The sequence below is a fragment of the Aythya ferina genome (assembly GCF_964211825.1).
Source record: "Aythya ferina genome assembly, chromosome: 1".
Taxonomy (NCBI): domain Eukaryota; kingdom Metazoa; phylum Chordata; class Aves; order Anseriformes; family Anatidae; genus Aythya; species Aythya ferina.
Genome location: NC_140296.1, coordinates 164,313,263 through 164,332,532, shown reverse-complemented (window position 1 = coordinate 164,332,532; position 19,270 = coordinate 164,313,263). Strand labels below are relative to the sequence as shown.

At 60.4% G+C, this 19,270-nt stretch overlaps 2 protein-coding genes across 7 annotated transcripts; one reads left to right on the top strand and one right to left on the bottom strand.

Annotated features, from left to right (window-relative positions):
- Nucleotides 1-141: 141 nt before the first annotated feature.
- CSDC2 (cold shock domain containing C2) lies at nt 142-9,381 on the top strand. Of its 6 annotated transcripts, none has more exons than XM_084523627.1 (5): nt 142-850; nt 1,427-2,858; nt 6,696-6,938; nt 7,046-7,168; nt 7,327-9,381. In XM_084523627.1, the coding sequence occupies exons 3-5, from the start codon at nt 6,763-6,765 to the stop codon at nt 7,487-7,489; spliced, it is 462 nt and encodes a 153-aa protein (XP_084379753.1). In that variant the 5' UTR covers nt 142-850; nt 1,427-2,858; nt 6,696-6,762; the 3' UTR covers nt 7,490-9,381. The 6 variants fall into 6 exon arrangements, with proteins under 6 accessions (XP_084379753.1, XP_084379754.1, XP_084379752.1 ...); XM_084523628.1 differs by having other exon boundaries at nt 142-1,610; nt 2,435-2,858; XM_084523624.1 differs by lacking the exons at nt 142-850; nt 1,427-2,858 and adding exons at nt 4,322-4,580; nt 5,108-5,451.
- PMM1 (phosphomannomutase 1) lies at nt 8,947-17,674 on the bottom strand. The gene is made up of 8 exons (XM_084523616.1): nt 17,515-17,674; nt 17,297-17,414; nt 16,402-16,478; nt 15,814-15,905; nt 13,341-13,440; nt 12,761-12,836; nt 10,839-10,954; nt 8,947-10,587 (listed from the first exon to the last, which is right to left on the bottom strand). The coding sequence occupies exons 1-8, from the start codon at nt 17,656-17,658 to the stop codon at nt 10,465-10,467; spliced, it is 846 nt and encodes a 281-aa protein (XP_084379742.1). The 5' UTR covers nt 17,659-17,674; the 3' UTR covers nt 8,947-10,464.
- Nucleotides 17,675-19,270: the final 1,596 nt, after the last annotated feature.

The following is a 19,270-nucleotide window of genomic DNA, read 5'->3' as shown; positions in this document are numbered from 1 at the left end:
CCAATCGCGCGGCAAGGAGCGGGGAGCCCCGCCCCCGGCCCGCCTGGAGCGGCGGCCATTTTGTGCCCCCCTCAGGGCGGCCGTTAGCGGCCGTTGGGCGCCGTTAACGGGCGTCGCGGCGGTGGCCCCCGGCGGGTACCACACGGAGCCCTCCGCCTCTGGGCAGCCGCACGCCCTGCAGCCGGGGGGGGGCGGCTGTGGAACATGAGGGGCAGTGCCCGCCTGTGAGACATGACAGGAGGCTGCTCGAAGCTTTATTTATTTATTTATGTATTTATTTGCGCGTGACAAGGGAGAAGTGCCCTGTCAGCACGCCGGCTTTGATGGCGCCACGACGCGTGTCAGCCCCCGCGCCCCCCAGCAGCACGGAGCGAGGCAGTAATGAGCGTTGGGGAGAAGATCCTCGTGAAATAATATGAGCGAGAAGGGGAAAATGAGGGTGCGATGTTGCATCTAGGCCTTATTAACGAGACGCCTGTCTCGGCTGAGGAGTTTCTGATCTCTCTGCAGTTATTCCTGCCTCACAAGGACGTTAAAGGTTTTATTGTTAAATGGCTGGTCTGCGTACAGGGTGTCAGCACACCTCAACCCAGATCTGTGGCGCCTCGCTCTGCTCGGCCTCCTTCAGGAGCTACACAAAGGCTCCTTTCTCCTGTGCTGTGGTGGCAGCTGAGCACGGCACAGTTTCTCTGGCACACGTGCCGCATCCCTTGCTGTTCCGTCCTGGCCCCACGCAGGGCAGTCGGTGCTAGGTTTGACCTTTGGCCGAAGTGCAGTTTTTGCAAGTGTCTGCAGCTACTTTTTCAGAACAGAGATCAGGTCCTGAGCGTGCCCCTCAACTGACAGCAGGGTAAGAAATAGCCTTGGGATCACAGCAGGAGGCAGAAGTTAGATAATGTGTTGGTATTGGCAAGGTGATCCCTCTGGATGATTTTCTATGTAAGAGCTATAAGGTTAAATAGGGGCAAGGTTTCAGGGGAATAGCAGGGTAAATTCCTGGGAGAACATGGGAGACTGAATGAGCTGGATTAGGACAAAGCCATATCCTACCTGCATTTCTAACCCACCCTTCAGCTAACGTTTTTCATGTCTCCATCAGCCATGCCCTGTCAGGGTCTGATGAGTGCCCGATACGAAGCAAATGCGTTTCCCTTCAGCCTGATCCACAGCCCCGAATCCAAGCTGTGAGAGCTGTAGGTCCGTGAGGCCTCCCTTCCTGCTGGTGTGTGTCTCGTGCTTAGCTCCTTGGCGTCTCCTCAAGTGAGACACCCCTTCTAGGGCTGGGATGAGCACGATCCCTCCTGTATCAGCTCTCTGATTGCAAACAAGCGCTGGACTCTGCAGGCTGTTCCTCCGCAAGGACAACAGGATCCCTCTCTACACCATTACGTATTTTGGTGATTAGGTGTTATTTTCGATACTGCAGGTATTATTTTTGATAATGCCCTGGGGAAACAAATGTGTGGAGAGAAAGCTGACGGCGGCAGTCAGAGGAGCTGCATTGCCCTAGGACACCAGGCTACAACACCACCAGAGCTGAGCCTTTTTGGCGATTTCTCAGCCTCCACCAGCAAAGTCAAACACCGCAGGAAATGCCTTCGGCTCCGCAGGTAACCTCTCTGACCCCACGCCAGTGCACGCCCGGGGCTTTGCTGACGTGACGGATGTTGGGCTGCTACTGGCTAGGTTTTCTCCTCAGAGGAATTCTGTATTTCCAGCAGCCCTTGCCATAAGCCCTGTCTCTGATGTAAAAATACAAACCAAGGCCAAACTTTGCCCCATAACACATCGGTGTTGTCTCAACTCCGTGCAGGTAGCGCTCAGCAGCACGCTGTATCTCACGCTGCAGCTGAGGTGTCCTGGTGTTGGAGGTGGTGTGAACAGCCCCGTCCTGCTGAGGGGTTTCTTTCTGTCCGAGTAGCACTGACACGAGAAATGGCCACGACCCCACAGGGCCCGCTCACACGTTTCTGTACAGAGCTGTGAAGTTCTCCAGAGCCTCTCAGCAGGGCCGAGCCCCTGTGCTGGGGCTTTTCCAACATCTGGGGGCAGGGATCCCAGTGGCTGTTTCTTGAAGCCTCAGCTGCTTGAATCGAGAGATCACAGAAGGATCTTTCTGCTGCTTAGGGAAAACCCTAGGCATTTCTTATCCTCTTGACTGTAGAGGAAGACTTGAAAACACAATCTGAAGTTACCTGAAGGCTCAGAAACCGGGAGGAAAGCGCAAGGAACCCCCAGATTATTTTGCTTACGCTCTCCTCTGCCTCCACATTCCCAGGGCTTTGGGGGAAAACTGGCTCGGGGACGCTGGAGGGGGTGAGCAGCAATTTGCATCGAGGCTGTTTCGGCCCGGCTTTGATTGACTCCAAAGGAATTACGCATCCTCTCACGTACAAAGACCTCAGCACTCCTGCCTTTGCTTCTGTCTCCGCAGGCGTCTCCAGCACCCCCACTCCGTGATCAAAGCTTCCCCTCGTCTCCTTTTATCACTGTGACATGCTCGAGACTTCCTGCCTCCGCCGCCGCGGCGCATGCCCAGAGCCACCTGCCAGCCCAGCGCACCTCCAGCTCCTGCAGGAGCCCCTGGGGACTCCCCGGGGGGGGCAGGCTGACGCACGCAGCTGGGCACACAGCTAGCCCCGGTGTACAAAGAGGGCGGGGAAGACGAGGCATTTATGATACTCGCTGTGCAAATACGAAAGAAACACCAGGGGAGGAAGAGGGCAAGCCCATGTGCACATCCCCAGCACTCCTCCAGCTGCTTCCAGCTCCACACCCTCCGGGGCTGGTTGCGTCTGGGAGGTAGAGCTGCCCCAGGAGAGGAGCTCAGGAGGAACCCAGAGCGGAGGCTGAAGCAGGTGGCTGTGTTTCTCCTCCGCTTCTTTTGCAGGGTTTTGAGGGCAGGCGAGCCTTGTGGCATCCGTAGGCGGTGAATGGGACTTGTGTTTTGTCATGGAAAGCTGCTTGAAAAGCCCCAGCCAGAGTGATGGGCAGTGGTGGAACCCACAGACGCCACCTTCCTGCTTCAAAACGAGGCCGATAGCACCCCAAATCCCTGATGGATGCCTGCCCAGCCTGGTTTTAAAGATCTCTAGCGATGGAGACTCCAGTGCTTCCCCAGGCAATCTATCTGGGTAATTAACTGTCTGCTCCATTAGCAAGCGTTTCCTAATGCCTAGCATCAATCCTGCTCCTTGCGATTTAAGCCCCATTACCCCCTGCCCTATCCCCAGCGGACACGGCGAACAATTGATTCCTGTCCCCGCTGCAGCCAGCGGCCGCACCGCGCCGTGCCCCCAGGGGAGAAAGTCTCGGGCCGATTCGTTTCGCCTCCTCTGCCTGCAGAGAGAACCCTCTGAGGCACAGCCCTGTGGGTACAGGGCAGAAGGGAAGGAAAGGATCTTTCGGTCCAGGGGGCTCGCTGCCCGGTGACACTAGGGATGCGATGCTTTAAAGGCAGAAACGCCCGCAGCACGACTCGGGGAGATGTGGGGTGAGGCTCGACCCCTCTCTTGGGCCTCTTGTCCCCCATCGCCTTGTCCCTGCAGCCTGTGGGGCTGCCCCGTGGCTGTGTGGGGCCGTGCCACCGCCGTGGGCACATGTCAGGTGGCACAGGCAGCGTGCTGCTGGCCCTCCACGCTGACCCCCGGCCCCTCCGGCCCCCCTGCGGCCTCTCCGCCGAGCCTGGCGCGGGGCTGCCCGGCCTGATCCCTCCCACCTGCCCGCTCCCCCTGGCCTGGCCCTGACGTCAGGGAAGGCGTGCGGATGCGTGTGTGCGGGCTGCACATCATCCGCACATCAGGCACCGCGGAGACGTCGGGAGGCGGCCGGCAGGCAGCCAGCCGGCGAGAGAAAAGCCCCCGGAGCCGGGCTACATGCGAGAGCGCTGCTCATCGCCGGGCAGCCGAGGAGCGCTCGCTCGTCCCCGCCGAGCGCTGATGCGCTGCACGCCCCGGCTGCAGGGAGCCCCGCGTTGCTGAGGAGGTAAGGGCAGGCACGACGGCCGCCCGGCTCGCCCAGGCTGTTGGAGCTGGAGGTTGAACTTCCCGCACGGCGTTTGCTTTGCGGGCTGCTTTGTTTCGTTTCGTGTCGCTCTCTGCTTTCTCTCCTTAGGTGGCGGATAAAGGTGCGAGGGTGAAGTGCTGCTTCCCTCCCTGCTCCGCGTTGTTTATTCCCCACCAGCCTCCGAGACAATAACTCCGCCGGGGGTGGCAGCGCTGCGTGGCCGCTGCTGCTGGGGGCAGAGAGCCGGGGCTTTGCCACGCAGGGCTGGGGGCAGCTGGGGGCAGCTCTCCCTTTGGGAGAGTGTGGGGGGAAGCGGCGGGCGAAAAGCTGTCTTATTAAAGCGGGCTGCTGCCGGTGGGGGCTTGAATGGGTGCTTCTGTGGGGCTGGCTGCACTATTCATTCCTGCAGACAGCAAGTTAGAGCCACAAAGGAGGGAGGAAGGACGCGGATGAGGACATTTGCATGAGGTCTTTGAACAGACCCTGCTCTCATCTGAAAATCGGCCAAGCCCCAAACGACCAAATCCCCCAAACGTGGTCTTTGGGAGCGATGATTATGCATGTACGCCTCAAAGGTAACTCAAGCCTCCATGATGGCTTCTCCTCTGGCTTCCCCTTGGCTTCCAGCAGCCGCCTTGCTCTCCCCGTGGCCTCCCCAAGAACCCGGCTGCAGAGCACTGACTGAGGGAGCTTTTTATAAGCAATCCGGAAAGGTGACATTCATATTTTAGCGCTAACCAGGCTGTATCGTAGGCGAGACTTATCTCAGCAAAGATCCCCGGAGTTGGGAGTGTGATTGGCTTAGATGGGGAGGGGAAGCTTTCCATGTGTATCCCCAGAAAATGCCTGGGCTCTTTTTCCTGTAGCAAACCATCTCGGCGGAGGGGATTTCAGCGTGCAGGGGACGTGGAGGAGATGGCTTGCCTTGTAATGTCGCTCATAATGGCACGATCCGGTAACCAAAAAAGAAGGGAGGGGGCAGCGAGGCTTTCATTAGCATCGGGCAGAGACGGCGTTTATAAAAACCTGCGAGACGCCGGGGCTGCCATCCTGCTCTGAGGACGGGAGGATGGCTAACCGGAGCGCTCACCTCTGTCCGTAGGCAGCCTGCTGGCTCCCGCCCCTCACTGCAGCCCCCGGGAGAAGCCCTTGCCGGGTCCTTGATGTTCTCCAGCGCGTGAATTAAGCCCCAAAGTGAAAACCCGGCATTTTGTGTTGGGGGAGCACCTGGGAGGCAGCTCCCCTGGGATGGTGGCGGGTCCGAAAATCGCGTCGGCCACCGGGTGCCCTGGCAGGAGCGGGGAGGTGGCTGCCAGCAGCCAGCTGCGGGGCCGGGCTTTCTTTCAGAAATGCGGGTTTTTTGCTCTTGACGGGGGAGATGGACCTACAAACTCAGCGGGTGCTGAACCAGAGGCATCAGCAGTCCCCGGGGATGGGGAAAATGTGGTAGGGAGAGGCAGGGAACAGCCAGCGTGAGGTGTCGCTGGGGCATACGGGGGAGAAAATGACCCACATGGGCGGGGAGTGGGGATGGCAGGGGGACAGGGGCCAGGCGATGGCAGAGGGACACGCAGCAGCCCAGCTGGGGGGCAGAGGCATCACGGCCCGGAGCCCGTCCGTCTGTCCCGCGGGTCCCGGTGAGGAGAAGGAGCACAAAGAGGAGCCGTGTGGGAGGGCCGACGGGCTGAGGGTGATTAAAGCAATTAAATCTGTATCGGGGGTGAGGCGGGGAGGGGGGTTCTTCGCTGCTGCTAATGAACGGGGAGTGGCGAGGCCGGGGCCTCTTCAAAGGGCTCCTGCCCGGCTGCGGGGTGGGTGCGGAGTTAAACGGGGTCACGGGAGGGAGGGAGACGGTGAGAAGGGGGCCCTTGGGTCTGCAGATAAAAGCCGGTGAGTCTCCTGCCTGGCTGCCCTAAGTGGCCTGGGGTCTGGCCTCCTGGGGTGCCCCCATTTCCTCCCTGTGTGGGGCAGGCGTGGGGAGGCCGTGCCCGTGTCCCCACTGCGCTTTTTGCCGTGCATTTGGTTTCCTCCGTCCCTTTGTTTGCTGCAGGGATTCGGATGGGGTGGGAGGCAGCCCCCGCGCGTGCTGCCAGCTGGCTCAGGGCACGGGGTGCGGGTTAAGGACCCGCCATTGTCCCTCAGCTGCCGGGGAAGCCGCGAGGCCCCGCCAGCGATAATGCGCAGCAGGAGGCGGCCCCGCTGCCACGGGGGCTCCTGCCTCCGAGTGGGACCGCGGCGTGAAGGCCGCCCCACAGTGGGGCTCTGCAGGGCTCCCAGGGGCAGCGGAGCCGAGGCCGGCCAGGGAAAGCAAACGGGGTGAGGGGAACGGGGGCCGCCCGCTCCCTCCCCAGCACGGCAGCTGCTCCACAAACCTTCTCCCGTGTCCTTGCCACCTGCTTATTTTGGAGCGGAGGTGACCCCCTTCCGCACGGCCCCCCGAGGCTGCTGCGTCTCAGAAAGCAGAGCGAAACCTCACCGGCTTCCCCGGTGCGTGAAGTGCCCGCAGGCGTAGTCCCAAATACACCCCGGTGGGGCTGGAGGGGTGGCGGGGATGGGGGTCACCCGTGAGGTGCCTGGGTGCCCAGCTCGGGGCGAGGGACACGGGTGAGCCCCGGGGCAGAGGCACCCGGCTTTGGGTCCCCTTCTCCCTTTCAGCAGCCGCCTGTAACCGCCCCCCCCTCGCCCCCCAGGCCGCAGGCAGCAGCCCCATCCCCGCCGCCGCCCGCCCCCAGGACGGAGGAGCCCCCCGCTCCCACCATGTCGTCGGAGCCCGGCGCCCCGCCGGCGGTGCCGCCCCTGCACTCGCCCAAGTCCCCGGTGTGGCCCACCTTCCCCTTCCAGCGCGAGGGCAGCCGCGTCTGGGAGCGGGGCAACCTCCTGCTGCGGGACCTGCCCAGCCCGCTGCCCACCAAGAGGACCAGGACCTACTCCGCGTAAGTACTGGGCGCGCGGCCGCCTGCTCCCCACGGGGAAGCCGTTCCCGCGCCGACCCACGGCCGGGAGCCAGCACTGAGGCGCCTCCGTCCCTTCCCTCCCGCAGCACGGCGCGAGCCTCCGCTGGGCCCGTCTTCAAGGGCGTCTGCAAGCAGTTCTCGCGCTCCCAGGGCCACGGGTTCATCACGCCGGAGAACGGCACAGAGGACATCTTCGTCCACGTGTCTGAGTGAGTCCGCGCGGCGCTGGGTCACCCTGGGGGTGCCTGGGGGTTTTTCCCCCCCGGTGCAGCTCGCGGGTTGGGTGCCCTCCTCGGTGCTGTGGGGTCCGGGGACGGGGTCCGGCTCGCAGCCCCGGTCCCACCGCCTCCCCTCTCCTCTCCCGCAGCATCGAGGGGGAGTACGTCCCGGTGGAGGGCGACGAGGTGACGTACAAGGTGTGCCCCATCCCTCCCAAGAACCAGAAGTTCCAGGCGGTGGAGGTGGTGCTCACCAACCTGGCGCCCCACACGAAGCACGAGACGTGGTCCGGCCAGATCATCGGCTCCTAGGCGCCCGGGGGGCCCCACGGCCGCTTGCAGGGGGCGCGGGGGGAGCCGAGCTGGCGGCGGGGCCGGGGCCGCCCTCCAGCACGCAGGCGTCTGCGTTCGGTGTCTTTTCTAAGGTTAGGGTTTCCTTTCTCTTTGTGTGTTTGTAGCTGTCTTTCGAGGGGCACGGGGAAAGCGGAGCCCTCCCTGCAGCCCCCCCCAGCTCCGGGGGCAGCCCCGAGCCCCACGTCCCCGTCCTTACAGCGTGTCACTGTGCCGGGAAGGGGCGGCCGAGCCCCTTCTTGACCCCGTTCCCTTCACTGGGCTTCAGCCATGCGGCTCCTTCGGGAGAAGGGCCACCCGATCCCACCTCAGTTTTCCAGTGTGTGTTTCTGTCACTGCCAGCTCGGGCCGTGGAGAAGGGGGCGTCGGGAGAAGCGGGCTCTGCCCCGACACGGGGCCTGGGGGCGAGCACTGGTTTGGTTTCCTTTCCCCTCCCTGGTGCCTCAGCTTTGGGGGCCGGGTGTGCAGGGCCAGCGGGATGCAGCCAAGGAGAGCATCACCGGGCAGCACCGTGCTGCCCCGAAACGGTGGGTCCCGGCTGAGCCCCCCCTCCCCAGAGTTAAACCTTTGTTCAGTCAAGCCACGTCAATACTATAGTTTAAAAGAAAAAAGGGTGGCTTAAAGGAAGGAAAAAGGAGTTTTAAGGGACAAACCCCCGCTGGCAGGGCCCCGTGGTGCTCAGCGCTGTCTTTTCTGTGTGCCACGGAGGGGCTGGCGGCGCACTGCCCTCGGGCCGGAGCTGGCTCTGGGGAGACGGCTTCCTCCTCCTCCCCGTCCCCGTGTCACCCCAGCCCCGCGGGGACCCCCGTTGTGTGCCTGTGTGTGTGTGTGCGTGCGCGTCCGTAGCTTGCCGTGGGGCTGAAGGGTTTTTAGGTGGCCGCGGGGCGAACACGGGCGCGCCTTCCTCCGGGCACGCCCTGCGCCAGCGCCTCGGTGTAGACAGGGTCTGGTACATAAAGCACAAACCCCTTGCGGTCCCTGGCCAGGTGGGCTGCTGCGGCCCGGGGGGAACAGGCACCGGGGGCTGCAGGACCCGGCTGCGCTGGCCACGACAAACTCTTTGATTATTTTTATTATTATTCTTTTTTTTTTTTTTTTTTTTTCCCTCCAAAATAAACGACAACCCTAGACTCGTTGGTGTTTTTACAACTCTGGTGTGGTTCCCGCCTGTCTGACCTTGTGTCAACCTTTGTAACATTGGCAATAAACCATTAAAAGTGACTTTCCCTTGAGCCCTGCTGGTCCTGCCTCTTGGTGTGTGTGCGGGGCGGGGTGGGGGACCTGGGGCGCGCAGGGCTTTCCCCAGCAGGCTCACCACACCCCCACCCCACGTCTCACCCCAAATCCCCTTCCTGCACCTCACCTGCACCCGCACACAGCGCGAGGGCACAGCAGAGTCCATGCAAAGCACACGCTCCGACAGCTGCACGTTGTGGCTTTAATAGGATTGATTTATATATATATATATCTATGTATTTAATTAAATTATTCCTCATTTAACAGTTGGTACCAGTCAGACAGGAGCCACCCTCCTCATGCAGACACAGAACCGTACGGCAGCACAGCCCCCGCCACGGGACCCACCACATCCACTCACACACACACACAGGTGGGAGAAACCCCATGGGGTCACGCTATGGGACAGGCGTGTGGCGTATTCCAAGTCAGCAGAGACCTGCTGACTTGGAATAGATTTACAAGGAAAAGAAACCAAACCCAAACAACCAAAACCAAACACCCGCACATAACCTGGTCCTCAGCGAAAGCGAAAGTGGAACCACAGAAGATGATTCCTCTACGAAGGTTGCAGGGGAAGGGCCAAGAGAGCGGCCTGTGAAGAGGGTCCCCTGCATTCAGGCTTCTCCAACAAGGTCCCCTTCTCCCACACAGATTTCGTCTGTGCAGAGAGAGGAATTTGTGCATTTGTTGGGGATTTCTGGATGCCAGGCAGACCGCTGCACTCCTGCAAATCTGGTGCACCACAGACCCGACGTGCTGAATGTGAGAGCACCCCGGCTCTGCAGGGCTCACGGCGCCCTGCTCGTACCACTACAGCACCAAATCCGCTCGGGGCTGTGCCCGGGGCGACGTGGGAGCACCAGGTGCCTCTCCTGAGCAGCTTGGTCCCGTGGTTGGGTGGCAGCAGCTGGGAAACCTCTGCGCTCCAGACCCCGGGTGGGAGGCAAAGAGCAACGGGGCTGCGTGGATGGGTGCGGGGTGCAAGGAAAGGGGGTGAAAAAACGAGAAAAGAGGAGCATGGGGCAGCCACAGGCTGGCGGCAGTGGCTGTGACACACCGGCAGGGAGTGGCGAGGGGCTCCTAAGGGCCGGGAACAAAGGCTGAGGTTTGGGTTTGTGTTGCTGTCGATCTCCGTTCGATTTGGTGTGCCCCGGTCCGCACGGACACGCGGATGGGAAGACAGCACCATGGGTGGCCCAGAGAGGTTGCGGAGCCTCCTCGCTGGAGGCCTTCAGAAGGGGGAGCTCCCCGCCCCTCGCCAGGCTGCGCAAGGGGGGAGGCACGGGAGATGCACCTTCCCTCGTGCAGGAGCGTGGAGAGAAACAGCGAAAAAGAGAAGGAAGGAGGAAGGGGACGGACGGACGGACGGACAGACACTCACACGGCTACGAATGGCCCCTTGCCACGCGCCCCGGTCCCGCAGGCAGGTGCTGCTGCCCCCCGGGGCCCAAGCTGGCTGGAGAGCAGCGTTGCTGGCGGACGGACTGCCCGGTCCCGCAAACCTCAGCCAGGAGCGGGGCGCGCCGCAGGGCTGACCAGCAGCGGCCCCCTTCCGCGCGCCCACCCGCTGGCCAACTCCCGACCAGCTCTGTGAAGTGTTTTTCAGTCCAACCCTGAGCAGATTCCTCAAATGAAGGTGCTTTTCCTCGGGGGGGAAGGGGGAGGAAGAGGGGGATTGGGCAGCCGTGCCCTGGCAGTCAGTACTCGTTAGCTCGCTCTGGGAAGAAGATCTCGCGGCACCGCTGCACCGTGTCCTGGGGGGACTGGACGCTGTGCCCCACCGTCCGGGGGTCGTCGTAGATCTCGTAATCGTTCCCTCCCTGCAGGGGGACAGAGAGCAGGGGCAGCGTTAGCACCTCTTCCGTGCCACGGGAGGAGCGAGCAGGGAAAGGATGGGGAAGGTGCTGGACCCGCTCGCGGCGCAGTGCAGCAGAGATGAATTTCTGCACGACCCACGTGAGAGCATCTCCCCCTCGTGCACCACTAGAGGTCTGTGTTGGCCTCCGTGCTGCGGGCAGCCAGGCCCGGGGAGGGGAAGCAGCCGTCCATGGGGTGTGTGGGGTGCACTCACCGGGGTGGTCTCGTTCCCGAAGAAGTGGATGGTGTCGAACCTCTCGTCGTCCAGCACGTTGAGGCAGTAGCGCTTGTCCCAGCCTTCCGGGAAGACGTCAAAGCTGATCATGCCGCCTGCCAGAGGGAGGGGGGGCGTCGGTGACGTGGTGGGGACAGGGTGGGGGGTCCCTCGCCCCAGGACAGCGCTGGGTGCGAGCGGGGAGCCCTCCCTACCAGCCCTCCCCACCAGCTGTGCCCTGGGCTCTGGCACGGAGCTGGGAGGGTGGCGGGTGCTGTTCCCCTGACAGCAGCCCAAGGGACACCAGCACGGTGACACGCAGGCACCGGGGGGCTGCAGGGGCTGTGAGAGGCACCGGCTGGAGGAGATTTGGGGTTGCACCCCACAGAGAGCATCGGCGTGTCCTGCGTCCCCACGGGGGGCAAAGCACCTTATCGGAAACTCTCCCACTCTCTTTCTTCACCAATAATAATCCTGCCTCAAATGGGAGGGGGGTGAGCTGGCAGCTACCCACGGGGGAAGATCCCTGCTGGAGGAGAGGTGCCGATCCCCCAGGCTGCTCAGGAGCACACGTACGATGCCGTGCTCCTCTCCTCCCCGGCAGGCTGAGATGTCCCTGCTGCTTTGGGGCCCTTCCCCGATGCTGGCCCCGCAGGCAGAAGGAGCCTCTGCAGGACAGGGTGCCCCGGGCAAGGCTCTGCAGTACTCAAGGGAGCAAGAGCCCTGTGAGACCAAGTGCCCTCCTACAAAAGAGCAGGAACTGAACTTGGATGCCCATTTCCCAGAGCAGAACAGTGTCCTCATTAAAAGTCTTCCCTTTTTTGTTTTTTTTTGTATCCAAAGCCATTTACCTAGGAAGAATGCTGCATTTCGTTGTGCGCTCTCCTTTCTAAAGGAGCTGGGCAGCACGGAGGGCTCCTGATGCCAGCTGGAATGGGTAAGGAAATTGGAGAGGGGAGAGAGGGCTGGTGTGGGGACACCAAGCACCTCGTCTAGGCAGAGCATGGGCCTGGGGAGCTGCAGCAGGATCTGCCGTCACCTTGGGCTGTGGCAATGCTGCAGGCAGCACAGGGTGCAGGAGCGGAGTGCCACATGCCATGTCCCGGCCCTGTCACCTCCCTGCCCTTTGGCTGGATTTCCATGTGGCACCTCCTTACATTACACCCACCTACCCGTTCTGTGGAGGGTCTCCTTCTGGCCTCAGCCCCACCCCTCAGCTACCCTCATTTCGTTTTCCAACCCCTCCCGAGCAGATTCCCAGGGCTGCTCAAGCCCCAAGCTCCTTCAGCTCCTTGCCTTTGGTAAGCTGGCTGTAAAAGCGCGCCTCCACCCCGAGGCACGGCCCTGCAAAAGGCACAGGGTGGCAAACTCCCTGCCTTTTGGCAGCTCTTCTGCCAAGGAGAAAGACGTTTCCCTAGTAGCCAGCCTCCCAAACAAAACCCCAGCGCTGAGAAACACGAGATCCCTTCCTCTCTTACACCCCTGCATTCCTCGAGGAGCCTGTGCGGAGGACTGAATGTGCCTGGAGCTCTGCTGGCAGCCCGGCTGCTGCTGCTTGAGCCAGAACAGACCTCCTGCCTGCGCAGGGCTGGGCTCAGCACGGCTAACTGCAATCAGGCACAGATAGCGTCACGGGACAGAACCCAGTTGGTCTGGATGGTTCCCAGAGAGGAAAATCTACAGCACGGTTTATTCTCTGCCATCGACCTGCTGCAAATGCGAATGTGACGCCCTCGCAGCGGCTCTCCAGGAATAGAAGCTTGCTGAGCTCTCACCGGGGGCTCCCTGGGGAGCACGGCTCCAGCCCTCACCCAGCCGGGCCCCCGAAGGGAACAGCCTGGATTCCTGCTCCCCTTTCCACGATTTTAAGGCAAGCACGATAAAGAGGCCAAAGCACAGCCAGGGAAGCCGCCCCTACTCACCTCGGGAGAAACGCAGGCCCTTGCCAGCAAACTCCCTCTGCAAGGCTGCCACAAACTTCTCCCGGATCCGCTCCTTCTGCAGAGGAGAAGAGGAAAGAGAAGGTTTGAGTAATCAGATGCTGACACTACCGAAATACACCGTAAGCTGTCTCCCGGGCAACTCTGGCTCATCGCTCTGCTCTGCTCACTCTCCCAGCTTTTCTGAGCCCCTGGAACAAGGGAACTCCCCGTGCTCTTCGGGGTCCTGAATGGGCGTTGTGATCTGACTGCCATCAGTTCCCTCCTGCCTGACCCTTTCCTCCTGGCTGCTTCAACACCCTTTAACCAGCTTTCACCAGTCCTGCGTGATGCCTGCCTACAGACACCAGCTCAGGGCAGCTCCAGCAGGCTACGGGGAGCAGCAGATCTGCCCAGCATATTTGCCATGGCTCTGCTGGTCTAAAAAGCCCCTTAGTTCCAGCTCTCCTATGCATGGGAGAGAGGGAAAAAGACGACAGCTGCTGGGCCATCCAGGAGACCTGAGATCTGTGAACAGCACAAAACCACCAAAAGGGAGGGTGAGCCCGAACGCAGCCCGTACCTTGTCCAGCTCGGAGAACTCGATTCGCTCCTCCGGCGTGCAGCTCCGTCCGATGGGGGAGATGTTCAGCATCCCGTTGCGAAACTCAATGAAGGTTCCTCTGTGTGTGGGCAAGAGCACGAGGTTACTGGCGGGATTTACAGGGGCTGGGAGAGAAATAAAAAGGCTTTTCCAGGGAAACGGCTGCTCAGCGAGGCATGCAGTGTCCGCAGGGACATGCAGGAGGAGAGGAGCCATGCCCACTCATGGGTGCTCGCGCTTCAGCTGTGCACGAGCTTCTAAGGTTGCCCAAGAGCCCCGTTTCAGCAGGCAGAGACCAGGCTTCAACAGCTACTGAAGGCCTCCAAGGGATAGTTTAATAAAAAGACTGCAAGAGAAGGGGAACAAACAGTTATTGTGCTCTGGAAACGGTCTGGAAGCAATGGGCTTAGGTGAGATAACAGGAGACATTTTGTGATGTTGCAATAGCTGCAAGGACAGCTGCCGCCTGGGCTGGATCAACCGCCTGGCCAGACTGTGGCATCTCCACCCCTGGAGGCCTTTCGGAAAAGTTCCCTGCGTTGATCTGTGTGAAGCTGGCAGGAGCTTGGGGCCGTGGGAAGGAGCAGGTCAGCGTAACGTGTTGCTGATGCTGGGCAGCAGGATCAGGCAGGCCCCTGCAGGGCCTTCACATCCCCCCTCTGCCACCCGCACCTTGGGCTGTGATTCCTATCACAGCTTGCACAAACAGGGCCCAGCTCTCCGCCTGACACCCTCGCCTCGCACTGACACTACTGCTCTGCCAGTTCCTTGGTGGGCTGGTTCAAAGCACTAAGCTGGCAAAAAATCATCGATTCCCATTCTTTTCTCCTTTTTTGCTGGCTTATCACCTCAGAAGAGCGCACCGAGGGTTCAGACAAGTACCAGCACCGGTGCACGGGAGGGGCAGGAACAACGCAGAGCAAAACAGAAGCCAATCGGCAGCACTGCTGATTCGAAAATAGATCAAAACTCTTGAGGGAACCTACCCGGAGCAGGAAGATCCCCTTCCTTGTCCGGCCGAGGAGCCCTGAGCTCCCTAAGCCTCTAACGTCCCTCCCAGCCGTCTGCTGTTCCTCTGTGATAAAGCGCTTACCCCGGGGGAGAAACTCTCCCCCTCCTGTCTCGTAGCACAGAGCAGAAGTGCCTGTGGAAAGGGCACGTAGGCAGCCGCGCCTGAAGCCTGCGGACAGCATCCCTGCAGCACTGAGGGTTTATGGCTCCATGCCCAGGGCCAGGACTCGGGAGACGTGGGTTAAAGTCCTTGCTTTGTTAGACATCCCACAAGCCTAAATCCACAGAGGCACTTGGGAGCTGAAACCTCACTGGGTTGAGCAACCAGGCAGCCGTGAAGCAACCAAACAGCCCTGAGGGATCTGGGTCCCAGCCCACGTTTTCGGGGACATGTTTAGCCAGCGCTCCTGTCGCAAGGAGCCACGCTGGCCCCTCTCACCAGGGCTCACGCTGCCACGCGGTGACTCACATCAGGAAACCCATCTGGATCACAGTTTAGCAACTTTTCTTTCAGCAACTTAATTTCAAGCAGATTGCTCGCCTCGGGTTCACCATACAAACACTGGTGCTGACACCAGGGGGAGAGCAGGAACAAAACAGCCAGAGGCGAGGGGAGAGCAGAGCTGCTGGGCAGTGCTGGCTTCAAGTGTTTGTGAAACTGTGCTCTGAGGGGTGGTTTGACATTACACCCAGACTGGTTCAGCTGCAGGCTGTCTCTGAAAGACGTCCTTCTGCTCTTCCCTTCCATGTCATCTTTTTTTCTCCTCTTTTTTTTTTTTTTTTTCTGCTGGATCCAGCAATGACATGATAACGAGCTGATCCAATGGAAAACTACCCTTTTCTTTCCTCGCAGTAGACTGGTTTTCCTACAGACCAGATGTACCAACCCAACTCACCCTGTAACAGTGGGATCTCATGATGAGGAAGCAAGCAGGAACACGTGGTTGACTGCAGAGCATGGCCAGCCCTGTTACTAGAGGCTTCCAGTGACTTTAGGTTAGACAGAGCACGAGACTGTGTGCTTAGACTCTGCACCTCCCATCTTAAGACCCGTTGTTTGTCTGCTTGGAACCTCATAGGACCAGTGATAATGCCTGATGCCCTGACCAGCATCTAGCTGTTACCACTGCCTTAAATCAGGTGCATGCAGTAGCTGTACCCTGCTTCTGAGGGAAGAAAACCTGAGAGGGAAAGCACAGGCATTAAGCTAAAAACCAGTTCAGACTCTCCAGAAGAAAGGCCCTCCTAGATTATTTGCCTACAGTGCCCAGCTCAAGGGGGCAGCGATCCTATACAGGGTCCCTAAATACTACAGTAAAACCTGTTAGACCTGGAGCAAAGACAAGCTCAGTAGCTCAGCTGTTCCTACAACAGCTTTGGGGTCCACAGCTCCCTAGAAATCAGTGATACAACAGACATTTGCACAGGGCCAGTCCTTTACCGTTTCTTGGGCAGTTTCAGCAGCGCCATGTAGTTGAGACAGAAGTTGATGAGATCCTGCAGCAGCTCCTCTCCCAGGTGGTCCTGGATGGCCTGTGGGAGGAGAAGGGGAGTGAGGGAGAAGCAAGAGCACACACAAAGCTGAGGTTCCTGCTATTCTGTCAGGAAGAAAGGACCACAGGAAAATGGCAAGGCTTTTTTAGACTAGGCCTTTCTACCAAATGTGGATGGCATGCAGTGAGGGGACCCTCAGACAGCAGGAGTGGGTCAGTTTTTCCTGTTTGTTGCTTGGCTCTTCTGCCCCACAGGAGCAAAAACCACTGAACCTCTCCTGGCGCTAAGCAGCTGCCACGGCTGCGGTGGCCCTTGGACAACCATTAACCCAGCGGCCACGTGACAGGTGGGGGAGCGCAGGCTCTGGCCCTTGTTCCAACCCAAAAACATGAACAGGAGGAGTGGGACATCCAAATCTGGCTGCTGGGGAGGGAAGACGGGGCTGCCCTCCTGCATGCAGCCACCCTGCTCTCCGTGGCGCTCAGCAACGCGGGCTGAGGAGGCAGAGCTGTGTTTGCACGAGGAGCCGGCCTACCTGCTTGGAGACCAGCTGCCCGTTCTTGTACTGCACGGTGCCATTCTCTGCGAAGACGTAGTCAAACTTACTGATGACTGAAAGGGAGGAAAAGAAAGAGAAAAAACGGATGCTGCTTCAGCCCTCAGCTAGGAAAAGGGGCCAGACAGAGAGAGAAGTGCTGGCTGGATCCAGGACTCAGCATGTTTTCTGCCAGGAGCCTTCACAGCACACGTCTCCCAGCACACAGGCAGCGACCCTCAGAGCTCCCGGCGTGCGGGAGCAGCCGCTATCTGCAGCGGGCAGGGGGGCAGCTGACGCAGGCGGGGGGAAGCGACCTGACTGGGGTCACAGACTGAATCAGTGGCAGACGGAAGATAAGAGCTCCGAGATGTCAGGCTTCCAGCCACGTGCACTGCCGGGGCGCTCCGGTGATGCAGTTGTTGGTTATCTAACGCCGGGCCCTCCTGGCAGCAGTAAACAGATTGCTGCTGACTCAGCCACCGGCGCCGCGCTCCCCCGAGCCACGCAGCCCATCGCTGCTAATGAGGCAGAAGGGAGACCTTAGGACCGGGCTGCGTGCTCGCCATCGAGCTCGGCGATGGCAAACAAGGCGGAGGGCGGACAAACAAGGCTGCCTGCCCTGCCTGCCCTGCCTGCTGCTCCATCCTCTGCCTCGCGCCCTGCCCGGGCTGGCGATGCTGCGGGTGCGCTGCCAAGCGGCTCGGGCAGCCTCTGCTCCCATCCCATGGCACTGGGAGCCAGCCTTCGAGCGGCGGCTCCTAGGGCACGTCCAGCGACCCTAAGGGCAGGTGCGGGGTCCCACTGCTCATTTGGGGCACGCGTGAGCCCCCGAACCCGAGCGGCACCCCCGGCTTCAGGGCCAGCGGAGCGGGTGGGCTCGCGGGCTTCTCACCTTCGTCGCCCTCGCCCAGCTGCTCGGCGATCTTGGAGTAGTCGGAGCCGCCCACCACGCCGATCTGCACCCTGCCGCGCAGCTCCTGCAGGAACCGGTCCACCTCGGGCTCGATCTTCTGCGGGAGCAGGATGCCCGGGGTCAGCCCGCGGGGCCGAAATGGCGGCCGGGGCAGCGCCCGCTCCCCCCTCACCTCCCTCCCGGCGGCTCCCCCTCACCTGGCGGGCCGGTGTCAGGGTCCCGTCCACGTCGAAGAGGCAGAGCACCCGGCCCCGAGCCGCCGCCATCCCCGCTGCCGCCCGCTGCCAGCCCGCCCGGCGGCCCGGGGGCGGCCCGGGGGCGGGACCGCGCCGCGGCGCCATCTTGTGGCGGCTGAGGGGGGCTGAGGAGGGCTGGCAGGCCGCGGGCAGCTGGTCCAAGGGGGTTTTGGGGTTGGTTTTAGGATTATGGTCCTTTGTAGGGCTTGTCTACGTGCAATCACACATATCTCTCTCTTCTGTGCGGCGCAGCCATGCACTGTCTGCCTCAAGAGACAGCCGTGCAGTCAGATGCACAGCGAACTCCCGGTGCCCATAAACACAAGCCATTTCTTGTTTGTAAGGCACAGCACGGTACAAAGACAATACGTCCCCTGTCTGACTGGAGGAGACATGGTGCTGGGAACAACTGCCAGCTCGCTCCCCTCACGGCCCCAGAGATGTGGCAGCACTTCGGTTCTCTCCATAGCCCACGCTACCCCTCTGGTCTGTCCTCCCGGCTGCTCCCTTAGGGCATCCCAAACGTTGTGCCCAGCCTCGCAGTTATTTCAGGCCAACCTGCTTCCCGTGAGGACTCCAGGACACCATCGCTCTGCAGTCTCTTGGCTGACCTTGTGCTTGCACAAGCTGGGTGCTCAGCCCTTCACCCAGTTGGACTAAAACCATACCCCTGCACATCCATGTCTACACTTTATAGCACAGCAGGAGGAAGAGGGCAGGCTCTCGACCACATCTGGGTCTGGATTTAATAAAAAGGACGTGGTCTCCACTGGGATCTTTGTGTTACTCAGTGCCTGAGGCCAGCGCAGGCTTCTGCTGCAGAGGCCGCATGTATGGGCAGCTTTCCCCTCGGGCACCCAGCTGAGGCTCGTCTTTCCACACGGGGCAGGAGACAGCCACCAAAAAGGCCCCTCCGTGGGACCTGACCCCCTTAATTCCCGGGGAGCAGGAGCAGCTCCGTGCTGCACAACGCCCCAGCACTGCCACCCGGTGGCACTTGCCGGCATCAGGAGGGCCACCGCTCAGCTTCGTTTTCTGCACGCCTACAGAAAACGCTGGCTTTACGCCAGCGGTAGAGCTTTCCAAAATCTGACCTACCTGCTGTGCTTTCTCCAGCTTATTATTTCCGTCGTGCTGCTTTACGAAGTCTTTTCAAGTCTACAGCACGCCAAACCACCTCCCTCAGCACCTTTATGGCCATTCACCATCAGCTGGGGAGGGCCAGTGCCACTGTGATTTCCCTAAGAGCACAAAAATCACCTGGGTTAGCTCTGAGAACAAGCCACTGCGGCTGTTCCAGTTATTTAGTACTTCAGAGAGCTGCTTAGCTCCTCCCTTGATGCATTCCCTTACTTGCGACTTGGACAGCAGCAGTTGTGGATGAAAGCAGGTATTTTGGTCCAAGTTTTGACGGTGTCTGTGAGCACTGTACATTACGACTAGGGCTGCTATTATGGTCAGCATCTCCCCATTGTACTCACTCCCAGGTATTTTACCTGGGGCTAATACTTGAAAGTAAACCAGCCCCCCATCTGAAGAACAGACCAAAATAACCACAACCATGAACCTTAGTTAAAGCCCCTTACCCTACTATATCCATACAGATTGCTGTACAAACAGCAAGCTGTGTGGCCCAGCACATGGATGCCATCAGCAAGTGTCCAGAAGCCCATACTGAAATAATTTATCACCCAAAGCCGCATCTTTCCTCTAATTT